This window comes from Crotalus tigris, unplaced genomic scaffold (assembly GCF_016545835.1).
Source record: "Crotalus tigris isolate CLP2741 ecotype Arizona unplaced genomic scaffold, ASM1654583v1 scf7180000020640.449710, whole genome shotgun sequence".
Classification (NCBI taxonomy): domain Eukaryota; kingdom Metazoa; phylum Chordata; class Lepidosauria; order Squamata; family Viperidae; genus Crotalus; species Crotalus tigris.
The window spans coordinates 182,199-201,453 of record NW_024098119.1 but is presented as its reverse complement, the minus strand read 5'-3'; the positions used below and the strand labels follow the sequence as shown (position 1 = coordinate 201,453).

At 43.8% G+C, this 19,255-nt stretch overlaps 1 protein-coding gene across 2 annotated transcripts in view; it reads left to right on the top strand.

Annotated features, from left to right (window-relative positions):
• Nucleotides 1-19,255, top strand: part of LOC120319349 (vascular endothelial growth factor receptor kdr-like) — a 191,545-nt gene that overhangs the window by 39,245 nt on the left and 133,045 nt on the right. For both annotated transcript variants that reach the window (XM_039368128.1, XM_039368129.1), the window contains exons 2-3: nt 9,343-9,439; nt 13,315-13,538. In XM_039368128.1, the coding sequence (XP_039224062.1) occupies nt 9,343-9,439; nt 13,315-13,538 (321 nt within the window). The remainder of the gene's footprint in view (nt 1-9,342; nt 9,440-13,314; nt 13,539-19,255) is intronic.

Below are 19,255 nucleotides of genomic sequence, written 5' to 3'. Positions count from 1 at the left end.
TGCTTTCTCCACAAGATACTTTTTGAAACCCGACAATTTGGGAGGAGGAATAAACATCTGCCTTGCTTGTGTTGTGCTTGGCACCAGGCGGCTGGTTAAGGTTTCTGAGGAGCACATGTGCTGGACTGATGGCTTGGGTGGCTGGTGCAAAGAGGCTCTCGGAAGAGCTGTCTTTGTTTAATTATCATGTCAATGTGAATGTCTTTTCTCTCTCTCTCTCTCTCTCTCTCTCTCTCTCTCTCTCTCTCTCTCACGCTTGGATAAAGTCTGGGATTACAAGACAGAGCTCAGTTTGCAAGGGGGGAAATTAACTTTGGTGAAGACAGCTCCAAAGCAATTGTCAGGCCGCAGAAAATTTGTAGTGGGATTTGTTCATGCAGACCGATCCTGTCTTCACACATTGCTGGTACATCACAGGAGCCCCACAGTGATGAGTCTGTTGGCAGAGGCTTTCTGGAGGGCATCATCATGGTGTTCTCACTAGCCAGGATTGATCTGAAGGGGGCTGTGAAACCAAAGTGTCTTTTGGATGACATACAGGAAGGGAGAAGATTATAGCTCACAGATTGAGGTCTTCGCAGGCACCAGCCACTGGCTGACCTCGGGTGGGCAAGCAAGCTGAGCCGGTCAGGCTTAGTTAGTGCTTGGATGCCCACGCATCTCAGTCTCAGACCTTAGACCAGGTTGGGAAGTTACAGTCATCCGTGGAGTAAGAGCAATGTCAGAGCCTGTGTTGTGAGGTTGTGATACAAACACCATCCCTTTTGTCCTTGGTTCAGAGAGTTGGTGGAGAGACTGGTTTGTAATGGTGCACTGCTCATTTTGTCTGTCAGTCAACTGTGGACACCCTGTTGCCAAGAACACTTCTAAGCCATCCAGAGTTATTAATTGAGATGGGTGCCTATAGAAATTGAATAAACAAACACAACTCAGAACAATTCAGGGCCTCCCTCCCTCCCTCCCTTTCTTCCTTGTCATGGTGGCACAGTGGTGAGAATGCAGTATTGCAGGCTAACTCTGCCCACAGCCAGGAGTTTGATCTTGACTGGCTCAAGGTTGACTCAGCCTTCCATCCTTCTGAGGTCAGTAAACTGAGGACCCAGATTGTTGGGGACAACATGCTGACTTTATAAATCACTCACAAAGTACGTAAAGTACTATGAAGCGGTATATAAGTCTAAGTGCTATTGTAATAATAATAATAATAACAACAACAACAACAATTGGCATTGACAAATTCGCTACTAGTCAATTGCAAAAGGCGGCCTTATTAGGAACTGCTTCCATCCTGCGACGATATCTGTAATACCATCAAACATCCACATCTGCCTATCCCAGGTCCTGGGTAAGGACTCGATAGGTAGACAAAATGCCAAATCCAGTCTGAACATCTGGCTGACTGTGCGATGATCGATAATAATAATAATAATATAACAAAATACAAAGACCTACAAATAGAAATAGAAAGACTGGCAAAGGTAGCAAAGCAAGCAAGGGTAGTACCAATAGTAAGACGCCTTGGGTGCAATTCCCAAAACCACTGGAGCACCACTTGAACACCATCAGCATTGACAAATTTGCCATTAGTCAATTACAAAAGGCAGCCTTACTTGGAACTGCTTCCATCCTGCGATGATATCTGTAATAACATCAGACATCCACATCTGCCTATCCCAGTCCTTGGTAAGGACTCGATAGGTAGACAAAAATGCCAAATCCAGTCTGAACATCTGGCTTATTGCGATGATTAATAATAATAATAATAATAATAATAATAATAATAATAATAATAATAATAATAGAGTTGGAAGGGACCTTGGAGGTCTTCCAGTCCAACCCCTTGCTCAGGCAGGAAACCCTATACCGTTTCAGACAAACAGTTGTCCAATTTCTTCTTTAAAACTTCCAGTGTTGGAGCATTCACATTGGTCTTCTAGTCCAACCTCCTGCCCAGGCAGGAGACTCTATATCTTATGGACAAATGAATGGCCAATCTCTTCTTTGAACCCTCCAGTGAGGGAGTACCCACAGCTTCTGGAGGCAGGGTGTTCCACTGATTAATTGTTCTCACTATCAGGAAATTTCTTCTTGGTTCTAGGTTGCTTCTCTCCTTGATTAATTTCCATCCATTGCTTCTTGCCCTGCCTATTGCTATTGCTATTCTGAGGCCAAATTTTCAGTTGATGAACCATAAAGCTATAAGACCAGATCAAAGGAGATTTTACCAAGGGCTGGATGATTTCAGTGTGATATACATCATCATCTGCTTTGTGAAGCACAGCCAGCAGAGCTGCTTTCTGGGATTGTGAAATGAGAATGGGCAAATCAGTCCATTTCATTTTCCCCCCTCTCCCCCCCCCCAGTTTTTGAGGATTTATCCAGTATGGCTTTGTTCAATTTTTTGGCAGGGTGGGGTAGAGAATAAGAAAAAAACAACAACATTGAAATCTGGTTGTAGTTTGGTTCATGTTTCTCCAAGGTCACAGATCTTTGTTTACGATTCTATTCGATGGATACCTTTTGGTTCCATCTCTTACGAGTGATCTCATGATCTCATCTTATAATCTCATGATTATAAGCTTTTGTGAGGAAGCTTTTCTCTAGACTTTTAATATCTGGTCCTGGGGGCGGTCTGCTAAAGTTTCCTCCCTGATGGCATTCATGGGTTTTGGTTATTACTTATTTATTTAGTGTATTATGATGAGAACATGACAGGAGAGAAGTAAACGTATATACGCAATCCACATAATTATAAGTAAAAGTTCTATGGGGGTATGGCAGTGGCCTCCTAACTGGGTGTCCAGTTCTGCTATTCAAGTGATGACCTCTGCCGTTGCTTCATGCAGATCTTCTAAGGAACCAGAGAATGTATATCGTGGGCAATCTTGCACAATATGTTTAATAGTTTGCATGCCAACAGCACAATCACAACAAGGGGAATCTTTCCAATCTCACAGATACAGGGCAGAGGCAAGTCTTCCAGTCATCATTTGAGTGTTGTATCTTATGATTTATGATGATTGTATTTTATGATTATGATCATGATTTATCACTTGTTGCTTGTATATACACTGAGAGCTTATGCACCGGAGACAAATTCCTTGTGTGTCCAATCACATTTGGCCAATGAAGAATTCTATTCTGTTCTGTTCTGTTCTCTAGTCTAGTCTAGTCTAGTCTAGTCTAGTCTAATATCTATTCTATTCTGTTCTGTTCTATTCTATTCTAATATCTATTCTATTCTATTCTATTCTCTATTCTACTCTAATCATCATCATCATCATCATCATCATCACCATCGTAGTCATTGTGTATCCACTGCAAGATGAAGGCCTCTTCTGCATGTTTCCAATCAATATGGGCCTGGGCTTTCTTTTGCCAATTGGTCCCACAATACTTGCTGATGTCATCGCTCCATCTTCTTTTAGGTCTCTTTCATGGATGCTTTTTATCAAGTGGGATCAGTTCTATGGCTGTCTTGGTCCATCTGCCATCCATTCCTCTTGCTGTGTGACCAGCCCATTCCCTTTTCAATGCTTTTACTCTTCTGATGGCCTTGTATACTTTCGTTTGTTCTCTAATCCATGTGCAGGTCTTTCTATATTGCCTTGTGATGCTGAGCATGTATCTTTGCGCCACCTGTAGCTTTGGTATCGATTGTGAGGTTATTTTTTCCAGTATCACACCTAATTCTGTTTGATTTCATCCCCACAGATCAGGGCAGTTCAAAACCAGGTGATTTGATAGAGGGATTACTAATGGTCAGGCCACAGGAAGTTACCTCAGACTCTTCCTCTCTCCAGGCGTTCTTGGGGTTAAACTGGCTAGATGTTAACGGAAGGGCTGTTTTCCAAATTGGCCTATGGGATTTCAATCTTGTGATGGACTATGAGTTGTGGTGAAGATGAGAAACCTGATCCATAATAGGCATCTCCTCATGGAATTATTTTTCTCCCAGGTGCGTGTTGACCCAGATGTTGCTGCAAACACAAATTCAATCTGTTTGATTTCAAAGTATTCCTAGCTGACCAATGATGGTTACCTCTTTGGGTTTTTAATCCTTGTTTTTCTTCATGTTTTTCTTTGTTCTTATAATTTGTGATGTTGTGATGTTTCTTTGGTGCTAAACAAGTAGTCCTTGACTTATGACTGCAGTTGGGATTAGCATTTCCATCATAAGTCAGTGCACTCATAAAGCAAGTCATCACATCACCACACCCAATTTTATGACTATTCTTACTATGGTTGTTAAGTGAATCACATGTTCATTAAGTTGATTTTCCAATTAACTTTGCTTGTTGGAAGTTGACTAGGAAGGTGCTAAATGACTGCAACCATCCTGAATTGCAAGCTGGTTGCCCAGTAGCTGAATCATAATCACATGACCACAGATACAATGTGGTCATAATTTTGAGGATGGGTCATAACTTTGAACCATTGTTAAACAAATAGTCATAAATCAAGGATTACCTGCATCCCATTCCCTGTTTGGGATGAGGGGAGATCATCAGTACAAGGAGTTCTTGATTTATGACCACAATTGAGTCTAACGTTTCTGTTGCTAAGCGAGACATTTGTTAAGTGGGTTTTGCCCCATTTTACAGCCTCGCTTGCCACAGTTGTTAAGTGAATCACTGCATTTGCTCAGTTAGTAACCCGGTTGTTAAGTGAATCTGGCTTCCATTGACGCTGCTTGTCAGAGGGGATCACGTGACCCTGGGACACGGCAACCGTCATGAAGATGAGTCGGTTGACAAGTGCCGAGCTTTCAATTAGTGGATTGGTCTGAACATGTGAAAATAGGTCAGTTTGCCTTCACTTGAGAAGCAGAGCTGTGTTCGCCAGAGTTTTAATGGCCAACGAAGCTATGGAAAACAATGTCTGCAGATAGGAAAAGAGAGGAAGTTTTTAGGTTTTGCTTTCTGCTTAAAAGGGAGGGGGAGGGAAGAAGGATGGAAAGTCAGATGAAGAAAGTCTATTGTGGGTCAACTCTCTAAAAATCCAGCCTGGAGTTTTACAGCTGCAAAACAGCTTCAGAATAACAGAATTGGAAGGGACCTTGAAGGTCTTCTAGTCTGACCCCCTGTTCAGGCAAGAGACCTATACCATTTCAGACAAATGGTTGCCCAGTCTCTTCTTAAGAGCCTCCAGTGATGGAGCACTCACAACTCCTGGAGGCAAGCTGTTCCACTGGTTAATTGTCCTCACTGCTAGGAAATTTCTCCTTAATTCCAGGTTGCTTCTCTCCTTGATTAGTTTCCATCCACCCTTTCTTGTCTCTCCTTCTGGTGCTTTGGAAAATAGGTTTGACCCCCCCCCCCCTCTTCTTTGTGTCAGCCCCTCAAATACTGGAAGACTGCTATCGTGTCGCCCCTAGTCCTTCTTTTCTCTAGACTAGCCAGAGTCTTAAGTTTAATCATCTGCACTTTTTCCAAACTCTCAACCTCTTTTTTGTAATGTGGTGACCAAAAATGGATGCAATAGTGTGGTCTTCCTAAGGCTTTATAAAGCGGCACTAATATGTCATACTCCTTCCACATCTCCGGCTGGGGAAAAACTCAGCCATGTTCACTTCCTTTTTCGATTCTCTGCTGCAGTCTTTTAAAAACAGTTGTGTTCACATGACAAAGGCGTGTGTGTGCATGGAGACACAGAAACACTGCTCTGGGCTGCTGGTGTTTTTTTGCATGCCCACAAAATTATGACTTGTGTTTGTACAGCTGAGTCTTTATTACTGGTCATAATTATCCTGGCTGAGATAGAACAGGTAAAATGATTTTTACAGCCCCGATAAGGGCTCTTTCAAAGCCATTGGGGAAACGCAGCATATTTCTGATTCATCCTGGCCTCATTTAAATAGGGCCGTTATATTTGTTAGGATCACAAAGAGAGGGCCGTGTGGGATGCCCAGGCACTGCCGTGTAATAATTCCACTAAAAGCAAATATTTTGAAAGCGGAGCTCCCGTCCCCATCGCTGGTGACTCTGCAGAGCAAATCTAATTGGAGAAGGACAAGCCACACGAGAGGGACATTCCCCTTTCAGCAGTGCATGAAACAGGATATGTTTTTATAGCCTGAACGTAAATAAGTTTAGATGGAAATAAATTGAGGATCTCAGATAAGGTAGAGAAAGGCTGCTGGCCTACACATAGGAGGAAATCAACTGGGAGATGTGGGCGTTTTCAGATGCATTTAAATTGTTGGATACAAACCTAGATGTTATGTATATCCATTGGAGGGGGGGTCAGCAATGGCACCACCAGGGCAAACAACACCATCCACTTTTTTTACATCCTGCAATGCATATTTAAGTGGTACCAATAGAAGAGAATACAGTATTTGCAGGTCAGGGCTGAATTTTGGAGTCTTTGATGCATTCTGATCTTGGCTGTTTTCTTGCAGATGTTTCATGACCCAACTAGAGGACATCATCAGTATTAGAAGGGAGTAGGGTTTGTGGAGAGGAGGAGGAGGAGAAGGTGGAGGAGGAGGAGGACTCTCCGATCTTGATGGAAACCATAGACAAGAGTCTTCCAGAATCCAAATTATGCTGTCACCCTATTTATTGTTCTTCTGAATGACTAGTTTTATTGGAAAATAAATATGGATTTGCATCACAGATAGCTCAATTGACCTAGCACACAGGAGCTTACTGTATTTTTCCAAGTTGTTTCATGTTCATCATTAAAAAAAAAATCCTTTCCAGATTACATATTTGGACAGCAGTTTTAATGCCAGCCTAAATTTGCATTTTCTTCAGTGCTACCTGATAGGCATTCAGCCAGTCATTATTTCACACCTGTCAGGACATTGTGACATTATTGGCAACCGATGCAAATCAGAACATTTGCACCCAATGAAGTCATGGTGCACATGGTTGGCAATGCATTGCAAAGAGTTTGAGACAATTTACAACTGGCTTTTTAACCCATTAGTTCTGTTTCAGTATCTCTATTTCTTCAAGAATGGTCAATATCTCTAGTTCTTCAAGTGTTCTTTTTTGAGGTGTGAGGTTCATATGTAGCCCTAAACTACAGGTTCCTTAGTTGTGTGGTGGACTCTATAGTTAAAGTGGGAGTAGAGTTAAGAGATTAGCCATCCTGGAATTCTTACAGGAGAGGAAGTGATGGAGACCTGACCCCCTCCTAAATCTCCAGAGAACTTATCTGATTGTTCTCGAGAAAGCATGGTTAATCTGGTGAGATTCTTGTAAATAGGCGAGTAGCAATGAAGATACTTCTCTGATCAATTCACAGTGTGGTGCCTTGTACCTGACATTTGTGATTCACTGAATAAGAGAATGTGGCCGCATTTTCACATAATGCCTAACCATTCATCATGGTTTTACAAATGTAAAGAACCACAGAAATGACTTTGGAGAAGAATGCAACAGTTAGCAAAACATGAATTATGACCCTCCCTCTCCCCCCCCTCTGTCTCCCTCCCTCTCTCTCTCCCCAATGCCCAATGCAAGGTTGCTTGTGACACTATAGGACAGTGGTGGCAAACCTATGGCATGCGTGCCAAAAGTGGCACGCAGAGCCCTCTCTGTGGGCACTCGTGCCGTCGCCCCAGCCCCACCTCTCCCTGCAGCCCCCTCCTCACCAGCAGCCTCCCTGGAGGAGAGTTGTCCGTGGGCATGGCCCATGTGGAGCAGCACAGCCAAGGACATGGCAGCCAGGCAGCAGGGACAAAACTCCACCCTCGCACTCCACCCTCGCACTACCGATCAAGTGCTGTGTGAGGGAATGCAAGCTAGGAACAAAAGAATGTGTATTAAAGGAGACATGCTTGGGTTACATTCTAAACAGCTGGGGCCTATGACGCGCTCTAAGAGCCGGAAGCAGATACTTGATAACGGGATGCTTGATAACGGTATATAAGTCCACTCCCTATACTTGCTTTTTAACCCTGACGATGTCAAATGTATTTTGACGAAAGCTTGGTTGATTAATTAAATTTTATTCTCTTAAAGCATTCTCTTGGTGATCACTGTTTTGATATATATACACACACAGGTAAAAAAGGATATATGCAGTGTTATCTTCATTTTAGATGTCAAAAGGGTCTCTCTCTCTCCCTCCCTCCCTCTCTCTCTATCTTCCCTTGGTCCGCCAATCCTCTTCCCCCCCCCTCTCTCTCTCTCTCCCTCTCTTTCTCTCTCTCTCTTTCTCTCCCTCCTCTCTCCCTCTCTCCTATCTGCTGCTCACCTGGCAAGTTGGCTTCAAGCTGTTCTCCAACAAGCTCAGGGGTAGGCAACCTCGGCTCTTTTATGACTCATGGACTTCAACTCCCAGAATTCCTGAGTCAGCCTAGCTGGGCTAGCTAACTCTCTCCTGCCCTTTCTGCTTCCTGCTTCCTGCTTCCTGCAGAGACGCAGCAAAGGGAGGAGCTCCGCCCAGTAAGCTTTTCAGCTCTTGGAGAACACTGTAAGTGCACTCTCTTTTACACATAAACACACACACACAGAGAGAGAGAGAGAGAGAGAGAAGCAGGGAAGCGCACATGCCTCTCTGTGTCTCTGTCTCTCTCTGCAAATGGCAGAGGAGGCTGGGAGCCACAGGGGAAGGCTCAAAGAGCCACATGCGGCTCCAGAGCTGCAAGTTGCCGACCTGTGACCTAAATAAATAGGATGCAATTCATGCTAGTTCACAGATTTATTTGGCTGGACAATTTACCACCTGAAAGCAGTGGGTGAGAACAGTTTACAGTGTTAATTACTGTTCCCCTGTCAAGGACGTGTATCCCTGCATATTTAGTTGTCATGTTTTTCCATCCTGTATTCCTCTTGCTGTAATTCTTTAGTTTTTAAATCTTAGCCCATGTGAATGTTCTATAAATGGAAAGTTAGTGTCAAAATCAACATAAAGATTACATTGTTTTATTTCTTTTGTTTTTAATTTTGATTTTTTTAAAATGGTTATACATCTAGTATTTTTATCTGATGAATGATTGCCTAAAATGTATCCATAGTTACAAACCAATAAGAGTATTGCCAACCTCAAATTTACATAAAAATTCTTATTCCAATGCTAGGACTGGACATTTTAGAAAATGGGTTACTCTTTTGATTTCATTCTTTCAGATGTATATCTTAGAGAAATGCACTGTAAACTAGGATGGAATGACTAAGGAATGTTAAAAGTTACTTCTGTTTTCATAAACAAGCAATAAAGTAGAATAACTTTCTGTTTTATAAACTTTGAAGAAAACCACCAAGCCATGGGACTATACGATTACTATTATTTATCATGAAAAATAAGGAAAAAAATAATTAAGATTGCTCTCATCTAATCCCTCTCTCTCCTTTCTCTCTCTCTCCCTCCCTCCATCTGGCTCAGCTCTGGCGAAGCAAGAAAGGCTTATGAAACCTGAACTGAACATCAAACGTGATTATATTATAGTGGAAGCTGGAGATTCGTTCAGCATAACTTGCAGGTAAATTCCTGGCATCCTCAAAATTCCAAACTAAGTGAGAATTTAGATTTCCAGGAGATGTTGTCCTGAAATATTGTGGGAATTGAGTATGGCTAATCTAGAGAAAAAAAGGGGGGACATGATAGCAGTCTTCCAATATTTGAGGGGCTGCCACAAAGAAAAGAGAGTCAACCTATTTTCCAAAGCACCTGAAAGCAAGACAAGAAACAATGGATGGAAACTAATCGAGGAGAGAATCTAACCTAGAACTAAGGAGAAATTTCCTGACAGTGAGAGCAATTAATCAGTGGAGCAGCTTGCCTTCAAAAGTTGTGGGTGCTCCATCACTGAAGGCTTTTAAGAAGAGATTGGACAATCTCTTGTTTAAAAATGGTAGAGGGTTTCCTGCCTGAGCAGGGGGTTGGACAAGAAGACCTCCAAGGTACCTTCCAACTCTGTTATTCTGAAATACCTTCTAGAACAGTGGTTCTCAACCTTTTTAATACCACGACCCCCCAACCGTTTGTAAGTCAAGGACTACTCAACTGGTCATAAGTCGAGGACTACTCAACTGGTGCAGCACTGTTTGCAGAATGGGACTTTGGGTGGGCTCAGCAGGACAGAGACAGCCTGGACAATTCCTATTGGCTTTTGAAAGCCAATAGAATTAGACTCTATTCAACAGAGTCTGTTCTATTGGCTTTCAAAAGCCAATAGAATAAAAGGGAGTAGCACAGCTAAGGAAAAGGGGGAAAAAATGGCGGACTGCGTTGGTTGGCGACCCCCGTGAAATGGTCGTTTGACCCCAAATGGGGTCCCGACCCACAGGTTGAGAACCGCTGTTCTAGAATCTGACACATAAGAAAGCAGCCTAAAAAATCACAACTTGGGCCAGAGAGAAAAATAAATATAGTTCCAGGCAGAGATACTAAAACAGCCATGAAGAATGCGTGGGCAGGGTAGACGATTTGCAAGAACTTCAGAAACAGGCTTTGGAATAGGATAGTTACAACATTGTGAAAACCAGTTTGGTATGGAGATGAAGACATCATGCTAGAAACCGTAAGCCATGAGTTCTAGTCCTATCTTAGCCAAAGCTGGCAGGGTGATCCTGGGCCAGTCATTCTCTCTCAGCCCTGGGAAGAAGCCAATGGCAAACCACTTCTGAAAATCTGCCAAGAAAACTGCAGGGACTAGTCCAGGTGACTTACAGTGACTTACAACTGGTCTTCATATTGACGATTGTCACAGCGCATCCCCATAGCCACGTGATCAAAATTTGGGGACTTGGCAACCATCATGCATTTATAACATGATCGCCATTTGCAACCATCCCGGGTGGCTTCTTGTCAGTAAAATCAATGAAGGAAGCCAAATTCACTTCACAACTGCATAATTCATTGGACAGTTGCAGTGATCCACTTAATAACTTTGGAGAGAAGAGGTTTTAAAATCAGATTTGATTCACTTAGCAACTTCCTTGCTTAACAATAGAAATTCTAGTCCCACTTGTTGTCCTAAGTCAGGGGTCTACAACCTTGACAACTTTAAGACTTGTGGACTTCAGCTCCCAGAATTCTGGGAGCTGAAGTCCACAAGTCTTAAAGTTGTCAAGGTTGCAGACCCCTGTCCTAAGTCAAGAACTACCTGTATTTCTTTTCTTGTAGTGTCATCCAGTATTGCATAGCAACATTGCTGGCAACGTCAAACAAGCCAACTTGTTGCAATACATTGGAAAGTAATAATAATTTCTCTCTAGAGTTAACAATGCAGAGGGGTGTCCAAGATAGGGACAGTAAAAAAAAAAAAAGGTTTGGATGGCAGGCTGCTACAATTCAAGCCTTGCGATGCATGTAGAAACTGGGCAGAGCTTGCATGGGGTCTAGGACAACGTGCCATGGAAAAGTTTGGTCATCATATCATAAAAAAGATGTTGAGAGTTTAGAAAAAATTCAGAGAAGAGCAACTAAGATGATCCAAAGTCTGGAGACTAAAACATACAAAGAACGGCTACAGGACTTGGGTTTGGCTAGCAGGGATAGGCAACCATGGATCTTTTATGACTTGTGGACTTCAACTTCCAGAATTCCTGAGTTAGCATGACTGGTTCAGGAATTCTGGGTATTGAAGTCCATGAGTCATAAAAGAGCCAAGGTTTCCTACCCCTGGGGTAGTCTAAAGAGAAGAAGGACCAGGGGCAACAGGGTAGCAGTATTCCAGTATCTGAGGGGCTGCCACAAAGAAGAGGGGGTCAAATTATTTTCCAAAGCACCAGAAGGCAGGATGAGAAACAATGGTTGGAATCTGATCAAAGAGAGAAGCAACCTGGAAATAAGGAGAACGTTCCTAACGGTGAAGACAATTAACCAGTGGAACAGCTGGCCTCCAGAAATCGTGGGTGCTCCATCACTGGAGGTTTTTAAGAAGAGACTAGACAGTCACTTGTCTGAGATGGCATAGGTTCTCCTGCTTGAGCGGGGGGCTGGACTAGAAGACCTCCAAGGTCCCTTCAAGCTCTACTCTATTCTAACTCGCAGTGGGACAAGGGTTACACTAATATCGAAGAAATGATTAGGATATAATCATTAAAGAAAGGATGCCAAAGGAGGCACAACAATGGGAATGGGAGTGACAAAATTGAAATAATGTTTTAATTATTTTCAATAAATTGTTGAATTGTCCTGCGGCAAATTGCCTATGGCCATGGCAAGTTGTCCCATTCTGTTCTGCATGGTGATAGCCACCATCCTGGCTTTTATGACACACACATACCCCAACACCCTACAAGTGCATTGTTATTGCTGTGGTTATCTTTGCAAATGGCCAGTTGCATTTCAGAAAAGAAATACAGCACTTGCGCACTTTAATCTCCCAGAACCTTTGAACAAGTTAATTTATCTCCAGAAGCAGCTTCAGAAGTTGCTGATCTGTGACAGCCTTGCTGAAAGAAGACAAGATTGCAGGATTTAGTGGCAGCAAAAAAAGGTGGTTTACAGGATCTTCTTCAACATGAAAGAACTTATGATAGTGGGTAATGCAATTATGCAACTGGATGCCAGATAAATCAATTTTGCAATCAACATAAGTCACAAGTGTTTTGTGTACTCTTTATATTGAAAATTCAGTGAAAGCATCAGCAGGTAGTATCCAGCCCAATCTTGGCCAATTGTTGGTGTTGTTGGAAGGAGGAGGGGAGGAGGAGGAGGAGGAGGAGGAGGAGGAGGAGGAGGAGGAGGAGGAGGAGGAGGAGGAGGAGAATTATTATTCATGGTCAGAACCAAGATAGAAAAAGTCGTGCTCTCAAGGACAGTATCTTAAATTCAAAGTAGGGAATGAATTGAACTTTTGCACTTGTATGGTCAAAACTAATACAATTGGATAACTTAGTGATTAGGATTACAAAGTCAGAGGAGGATAGCCAGGGGAGACTAAAAATGGCTCCTAACTGGTCAGCAGAAGAGCTCCTAGTACCAATGTCACTTGATGGACCACAGAAGAGGGATAGGAGGAAGGGGAGAACTAAAGTACTCTCTAGGGCTGTGGTCTCCAACCTTGGCAACTTTAAGACCTGTGGACTTCAAAACTCTCAGAATTCCCCAGCCAGCCATGCTGACAGCATTCTCTTTCCCGGCATGAGGTCTTCCTCTGCGCATGTTGAAGGACATAGTATGTGCCATAGCGTGGGTGAGATGGGTTGTTCTTCTCCATATTCACAGGGTCTTTTCTATAGGGGTGTCACATTTTCTTAGATTGTCCTTTGTAGTCTACTGAATGATTTCCACATAGGCCAAGGATGTGCTTGACCAGGTGGCAAAAAGCGACGTGGTTGTGCCCAGTTGCCTGGCAGCATCTTACGTTATGCCTGAAACTGATGGAATGGCACTTTCTGTTGCCAGGGGCTCAGCGCATGGACTGACCTGGCAAGCTGGAGATGAGCAGATCACCCACAGCAAGCGGTGGCATGTTCACAAGCAGAAGTGTTCGGACAAGCCGTGGCATTCCTGCAGCACCATTGGTGTTAACCGAGCTGTGGCCAACGACACCGGTTATTTCACCTGCTTTTATGACCAACCCCCCTTCACGGAGGAACTGAAAGCCAAGTTATATGTCTTCGTTAAAGGTAAGGCTGACTGATTGATCGATTCTGGTACTATAGGAAAGATGAGAAGGAGGCAGAGGAGAAAGGGAAAAAATGAATAGGTGTGGAGAAATTTCCTGACAGGGAGAACAATTAACCAGTGGAATGGCTTGCCTCAAGAAGTTGTGGGTGCTCCATCACTGAAGGTTTTGGAGAGTCATTTATCTGGAATCGTGTAGGGCAGGGGTAGGCAACCTCGGCTCTTTTATGACTCATGGACTTCAACTCCCAGAGTTCCTGAGCCAGCATGGCTCAGCTTGGAAATCTCTCCCTTTCCCCTCAGCATAGCTGGCTCAGGAACTCTGGGAGTTGAACCATGAGTCATAAAAGAGCCGAGGTTGCCTACCCCTGGTATAGGGTTTCCTGCTTGAGCAGAGTGTTGGACTACAAGACCTCCAAGGTCCCTTGATCTCTGTTATTCTGTATTCTGTGATCCAGATCTCAATTTGGGTGGCAATGCCATGGCAAGAACAATTTCCATGGGGCCCCTGTTGTTGGCTTTATAGTCCAGATTTTCTGTCGCTTATACATTGGTGGTGCCGACATGTCTCTACAAAACCTCCAAAGTCCCTTCCAACCCTTATTCTGTGTTCCATGAAAAAGAAAAATCAGAAGAGGTATGGAGCTTGGTGTGATATATAATCAATCCTATCAATAGCAAAATCAAGGGCAGAGACATCTGGGTGGAAAAAAAAACGAATATGGCAGCTGCATAGAAGTCCCATGCCTTTTTGATATGCATCTCATGTAAAGAAGAGATCAGGGCTTCAATTAGACCAGGGGTAGGCAACCCCGGCTCTTTTATGACTCATGGACTTCAACTCCCAGAATTCTTGAGCCAGCTATGCTGTGCTGACTCAGGAATTCTGGGAGTTGAAGTCCATGAGTCATAAAAGAGCCGGGGTTGCCTACCCCTGAATTATTGTCACTTGAATGGGTCAATGGCAAAGGCTGTGAAAGTTGAAATCTGAAGTATCCGAGTTCCAAACCACAAAGAACAAACAACTTCTCTCTAGCACTAGCAAAAGCACTTAGACTTGTATACCGCTTTATAGTGCTTTACAGTCCTCTCTAAGTGGTTTACAGCAGAGGTCCCCAACCTTTTGGGCACCAGGGACCGGTTCCGTGGAGAAAGGCTTTTCCATGGACCAGGGGGTGCATGGTTTTGTGTGCTGCCTGCATCCCGCGGATGGGGCTTTGCTTGTTTGTGCGGACCAGTTGCTGGCATGCTGCAGACCAGTGCTGGTCAACGGATGGAGGGTTGGGGACCCCTGGTTTACAGAGTCAGCTTATTGCCCCCAACCATCTCAGTCGTCATTTTATCAACCTTGGAAGGATGGAAGGCTGAATCAACATTGAGCTGGTCTGGATCGAACTCCTGGCAGAGGGCAGAGTTAGCCGGCAATGCTGCATTCTGACCACTGCGTCACCATGGCTTTTTAGGAATACCAACATGCTCAGCCATGGTTGTTGAGAACATCTACAGTTGGGGTTGGTAATATTCTTGTTCTATCGCAACCTCTTTACTTCCAACTTTATTGGGGTCAGCCCACACACCCAGCACCTGGAGCTGTGTTTCTCAACCTTGGCAACTTGAAAATCTGTAGACTTCAGCATCCAGAATTGATGTGAACTTGTCATATTCTGGACAAAGAGGACTGCTGGTTTGAAATAGGGGTCAAAGAGGCCATCTGTGTTAAGACTGAACAATCCTCTCTCAACAGAGGGGGAGGGATAAAGCACCACCTATCTCCTGTCTACAACCCAGTCCTTTCAGCAGTTCCAAGGAAGTTCCACACTCATTTGCACATGGTTCAGGTGACCATGAGGGTACATATAAACCCCCCCAAGTGGCCTCAGTGACTCTCAGAGAGCTAATGATTGGCCTTCAGAGTGCTAATGACCAGATGATTGCGAAGATTATAAGTAATTCCATTCCCCACCATTCAGTCAGAACTGAAGAAGCTTCTCGGATGAGAAGTGAAACATTTTCAAGGAGAAAAGCCAAGAGAGTCCAGTTGCCTTTTGGAAAGCACCTTTAGTTTGCTGATTATGTTGGAGACCTCACTAATGTGGTCAGAAGAATCATCAGGATGAAAGACACGGCACCAGACAGAAAAGGCTGAGTTATGGTAGCCCTAAGGAACAAAGAATTGGAACCAAATTCCCGGGCAGTTGTTGACCAATCCAGTTAGTTCTGGTGACATCTGAAGAATAAAGCTGTACTGATCTTATTATGCAAGTCCTTCTTCGGTGCTCATAAATTCCTTGTCCTTGACTTTAGTGGATAACATTAAAAGGCAAAACAACAACATACGTAATCCTTCCAAACCGGGCATGCAAAATTGCAGCTGTGTTGTAATTGTTCCTTTTTGTACCTGGGACGCCACTCAGTCAGCCATTTTTATGTGACTATCTAGCCAGAGGCTAGAAGCAAAGGAGCTCTTGGAGCAGAAAGCATACAATCTTGATCTCTTCAAAATATTTTGCTTGTCCTGGTAGAGTGACGACTGCTTTTTAAAAACCAAAGCAGCAGCCTTTGGACAGAGAAGGCAGAAGAGGCTCTCTGATTTTTAATACATGTCTGGGTACAATCTTTCCTCTGCTGGAGTTAAGCTTGGAAACAGAAATCGGAGGCTAGACCATTCTACAAAGCGTCCTGCGTGTGGTTCAGCCTTATACTCCAACTGTGAGGCAGGTCTCACAGAAATAAGATCTCACTGAAGATGCAAGCCCCAAGCAGTTCTGATTGGACCCCCAGATCAGTGATGAGGTGCTAACAACTCCATGTTCCTAAGTCCCCATCTGTAAACTCTTAACTTCATTCTCAAGCTGTGTTTGCATAGCCCACAAGAGCCTTGATGCTCTTCGATTGAAAGCTAAAGAGCACTGAGGCAATGAAGCAGGAAGTTACATGGAGAGGTGCCATTAAAGGACGGCCTCCTCAGGAGTAGCCATTACTCTTGAGTAATTTGGCTCCTGCAGTCAGAGCTGGCCAGTGCTAGCAGTTTTGGAATAACATCTAGGCAGATCCAGTGGGAAGGACTCAACCGTTTAGAACACTCCTGTGATAGTCCAAACTCAGCCTAATGATGGTAAGTACTAAGTCGTATCTATATCCTTATTTATAGTCAAAGAACAAAGAAACCAAGTGAAGACCATGAATCAAACAACAGAGGAGAAGCAGATGATATTCAGATCCAGTGCTTCCTAGTGGCGACCACATTTTCAACAGAATTTAGCAGCGTTTAATGGGCTCGTCAATAGATCAATTCTCTAATACGTTTTCTCCTCTTTGGTCTGAGAATCAGGAATTTGGCATTTCTGTCTGCCCATCTCTGTTAGCTTTTCTGCCTGAATTTAGTTGATTCTGAAACGTCTCAACAGCCAGTATACTTTTTCTTTTTTTTTTTTTTTTTAAAAAAAAAATGGGGCTTGGATTTTTGAGTTGACATTTTCTTTAATTTTTCTTTGGAAGGAAAATAAAGCAGTGCTGTCTTTTTCCCCCGACAGTCATGTGATGGGGTGGGATAGTAAGAGTGAAGCTGGAAAAGTTGGGAGGGCTATTTTGGGGAGGGCTCTTCCTCCTCCTCTTCCTCCTCCTCCTCATTTAGCCTACAAAAGTCTTAACTAAATATATTTTCTATTAGTTCAATATATTTAAAATAAATTTAAGGAGCACATTTATAAAAGCGAAGAGTTTTTATGGGGGTCTACAAAGACCAAGAAACCCATTGCCTTGAGTAAATCCAACCTCCTTCAGCCTGCCACCCTAACGAAGGATTAAACTGTGCCTTCTACCATACTCAATTGGCATGATGGTTGATGAGGGATAATGGAAGTTGTGGTACAGCCTGTCAGTACAGCAGGAAATTCCAGGCTTGCAAGCTAGTCTGGGATATCAAAACATTCCAGAAGCCAATCTCTTTGGGGAAACTACATGGCCTTGCCTTTGAAGTCCTCAGGAGCCAAGGGAAAGTTCATCTAGAGAACAGCATCAACATGGCTATTTAACTGGGGAGGGGAGCACTTCCAATTCAAACCCCATCAGGTCATAAGGAGTCACACAAGGAGCTCCCAGTTCCTGAATCCAAGTACACTCTTCCCCCCCACCCCCCAGGATCACTCAACATCTGCAAAGGGCAGCCATGCAAGAGTTTCACAGTGTGAAGGAAGTTCACATTTATTTACTTTATTAAGAGTATTTACGGACTGCTCCACATCTATTGGGACAGTGAACAATAAAGTGAGCGTAACAGCAATGGGAAAAGTAGCAAACACTCAAAACCTGATTCTGGTACTCCCAGGTGCAGACAGATCCTACTTTAGATGCTTCAGACCCTCTCCTAGTCTTTGAATCTGAAAAGGTAAAGGAGTCCCTGCGGATTTTACTCCGCTAGGCAGTGCCAACTTTTGATATCCGAAGCCTTGATGAATTCCCTTGTTGAAACATTCTCCACCTGATGATCTTCCCAGGTATCAAACCCTGCACAGCAGCAGATCAGGAGGTCGGCTGGAGACATGGCAACTTATGGACAGGCCCCATTCAGCACCCTCAGTTTGCAAAATGGGAGATTGCCAAGGCAGGGTGGGACATTTGAGCTGTGTAGGCGAGCTGCTTCCTTCCCTTTCCAGCCTCCTTCAAGCCACCCGCAGCTCCTCCAAGGAAAGAAGACCACGGCAAGCCGCATGGCACGTCCCAGGCAGGGACCAGGCGGGCACTGTGGAATGTTAGTGGCTTATCAGCTGTCAGGAAAGTCCAAGGAGATGGAGAATGGCTTCTTTCTCGTAGCCTTTGCAGACAGACTGTCTGGCTCGGCAGGTCAAGGGGAGTTTGCAGGAAGGCAGGCTGGGTGGAGCATTCCCTACTTTAAAACCCAGCATGGATCAAGAAGGTTAGTTCACTTGGAAGTGCTGAAGGAGCAGAAATTGGGGTCCGTGTTTGTGTGTGATGGAAGCAAGGGCATCCTTGTTATCATTTGGTAGAGCAAAGTTGGAGGAATGAGAGCAACCTGCAGCTCAAAGGCAAATGAAAAAATAATTCAGCACAGGACGGCGGAAGTTTGTGTGTCATCCCAGTTGAAACTTGTGTGGATAACAATAGAATCAACAGAGTTGGAAGGGACCTTGGAGGTCTTCTAGTCCAGCCCCCTGCTCAAGCAGGAGACCCTAGGCCTAGACCATTTCAGACAAGTGGTTGTCCAGTATCTTCTTAAAAGCATCCAGTGTTGGAGCAGCCACAGCTTCTGAGGGCACAGTGTCGTTGCTCAAACGACATAATTTGTGTGAGTTGCACAATGGGATCAGCCACGTGTGGAGTCACTCTGCTCTTTGCTGTCCTGCAGAGGCTTGTGGTGTGTTGTGCAAACATATTCCATTTTCCTGCACAGTGCAAAAGTGTGTTCGCTCAAGTCCAAAGTGAGAGGTGATGCAAAATACCATCCTCTTGGTTGTGTATCCACGCACATAAATTTCCTTCCTTTGGGTGATTTGTGATGCCTTCAGTCCCAGTTTGCTCTCAGAAGAAACCACCAAAACAATGACTTACTTATTGGATTCCAGTGACCGCCCTTGAAAATGTGGGCAGGCTTGCAACAAAACCTGAAATTGATTTCATTTATTCCAAATTAAGCTAATTATGTAGAGGCCTTGCAATTATGCCTTAATATTTTTTTTAAATGCAGCTTTTGAAAGAAAAA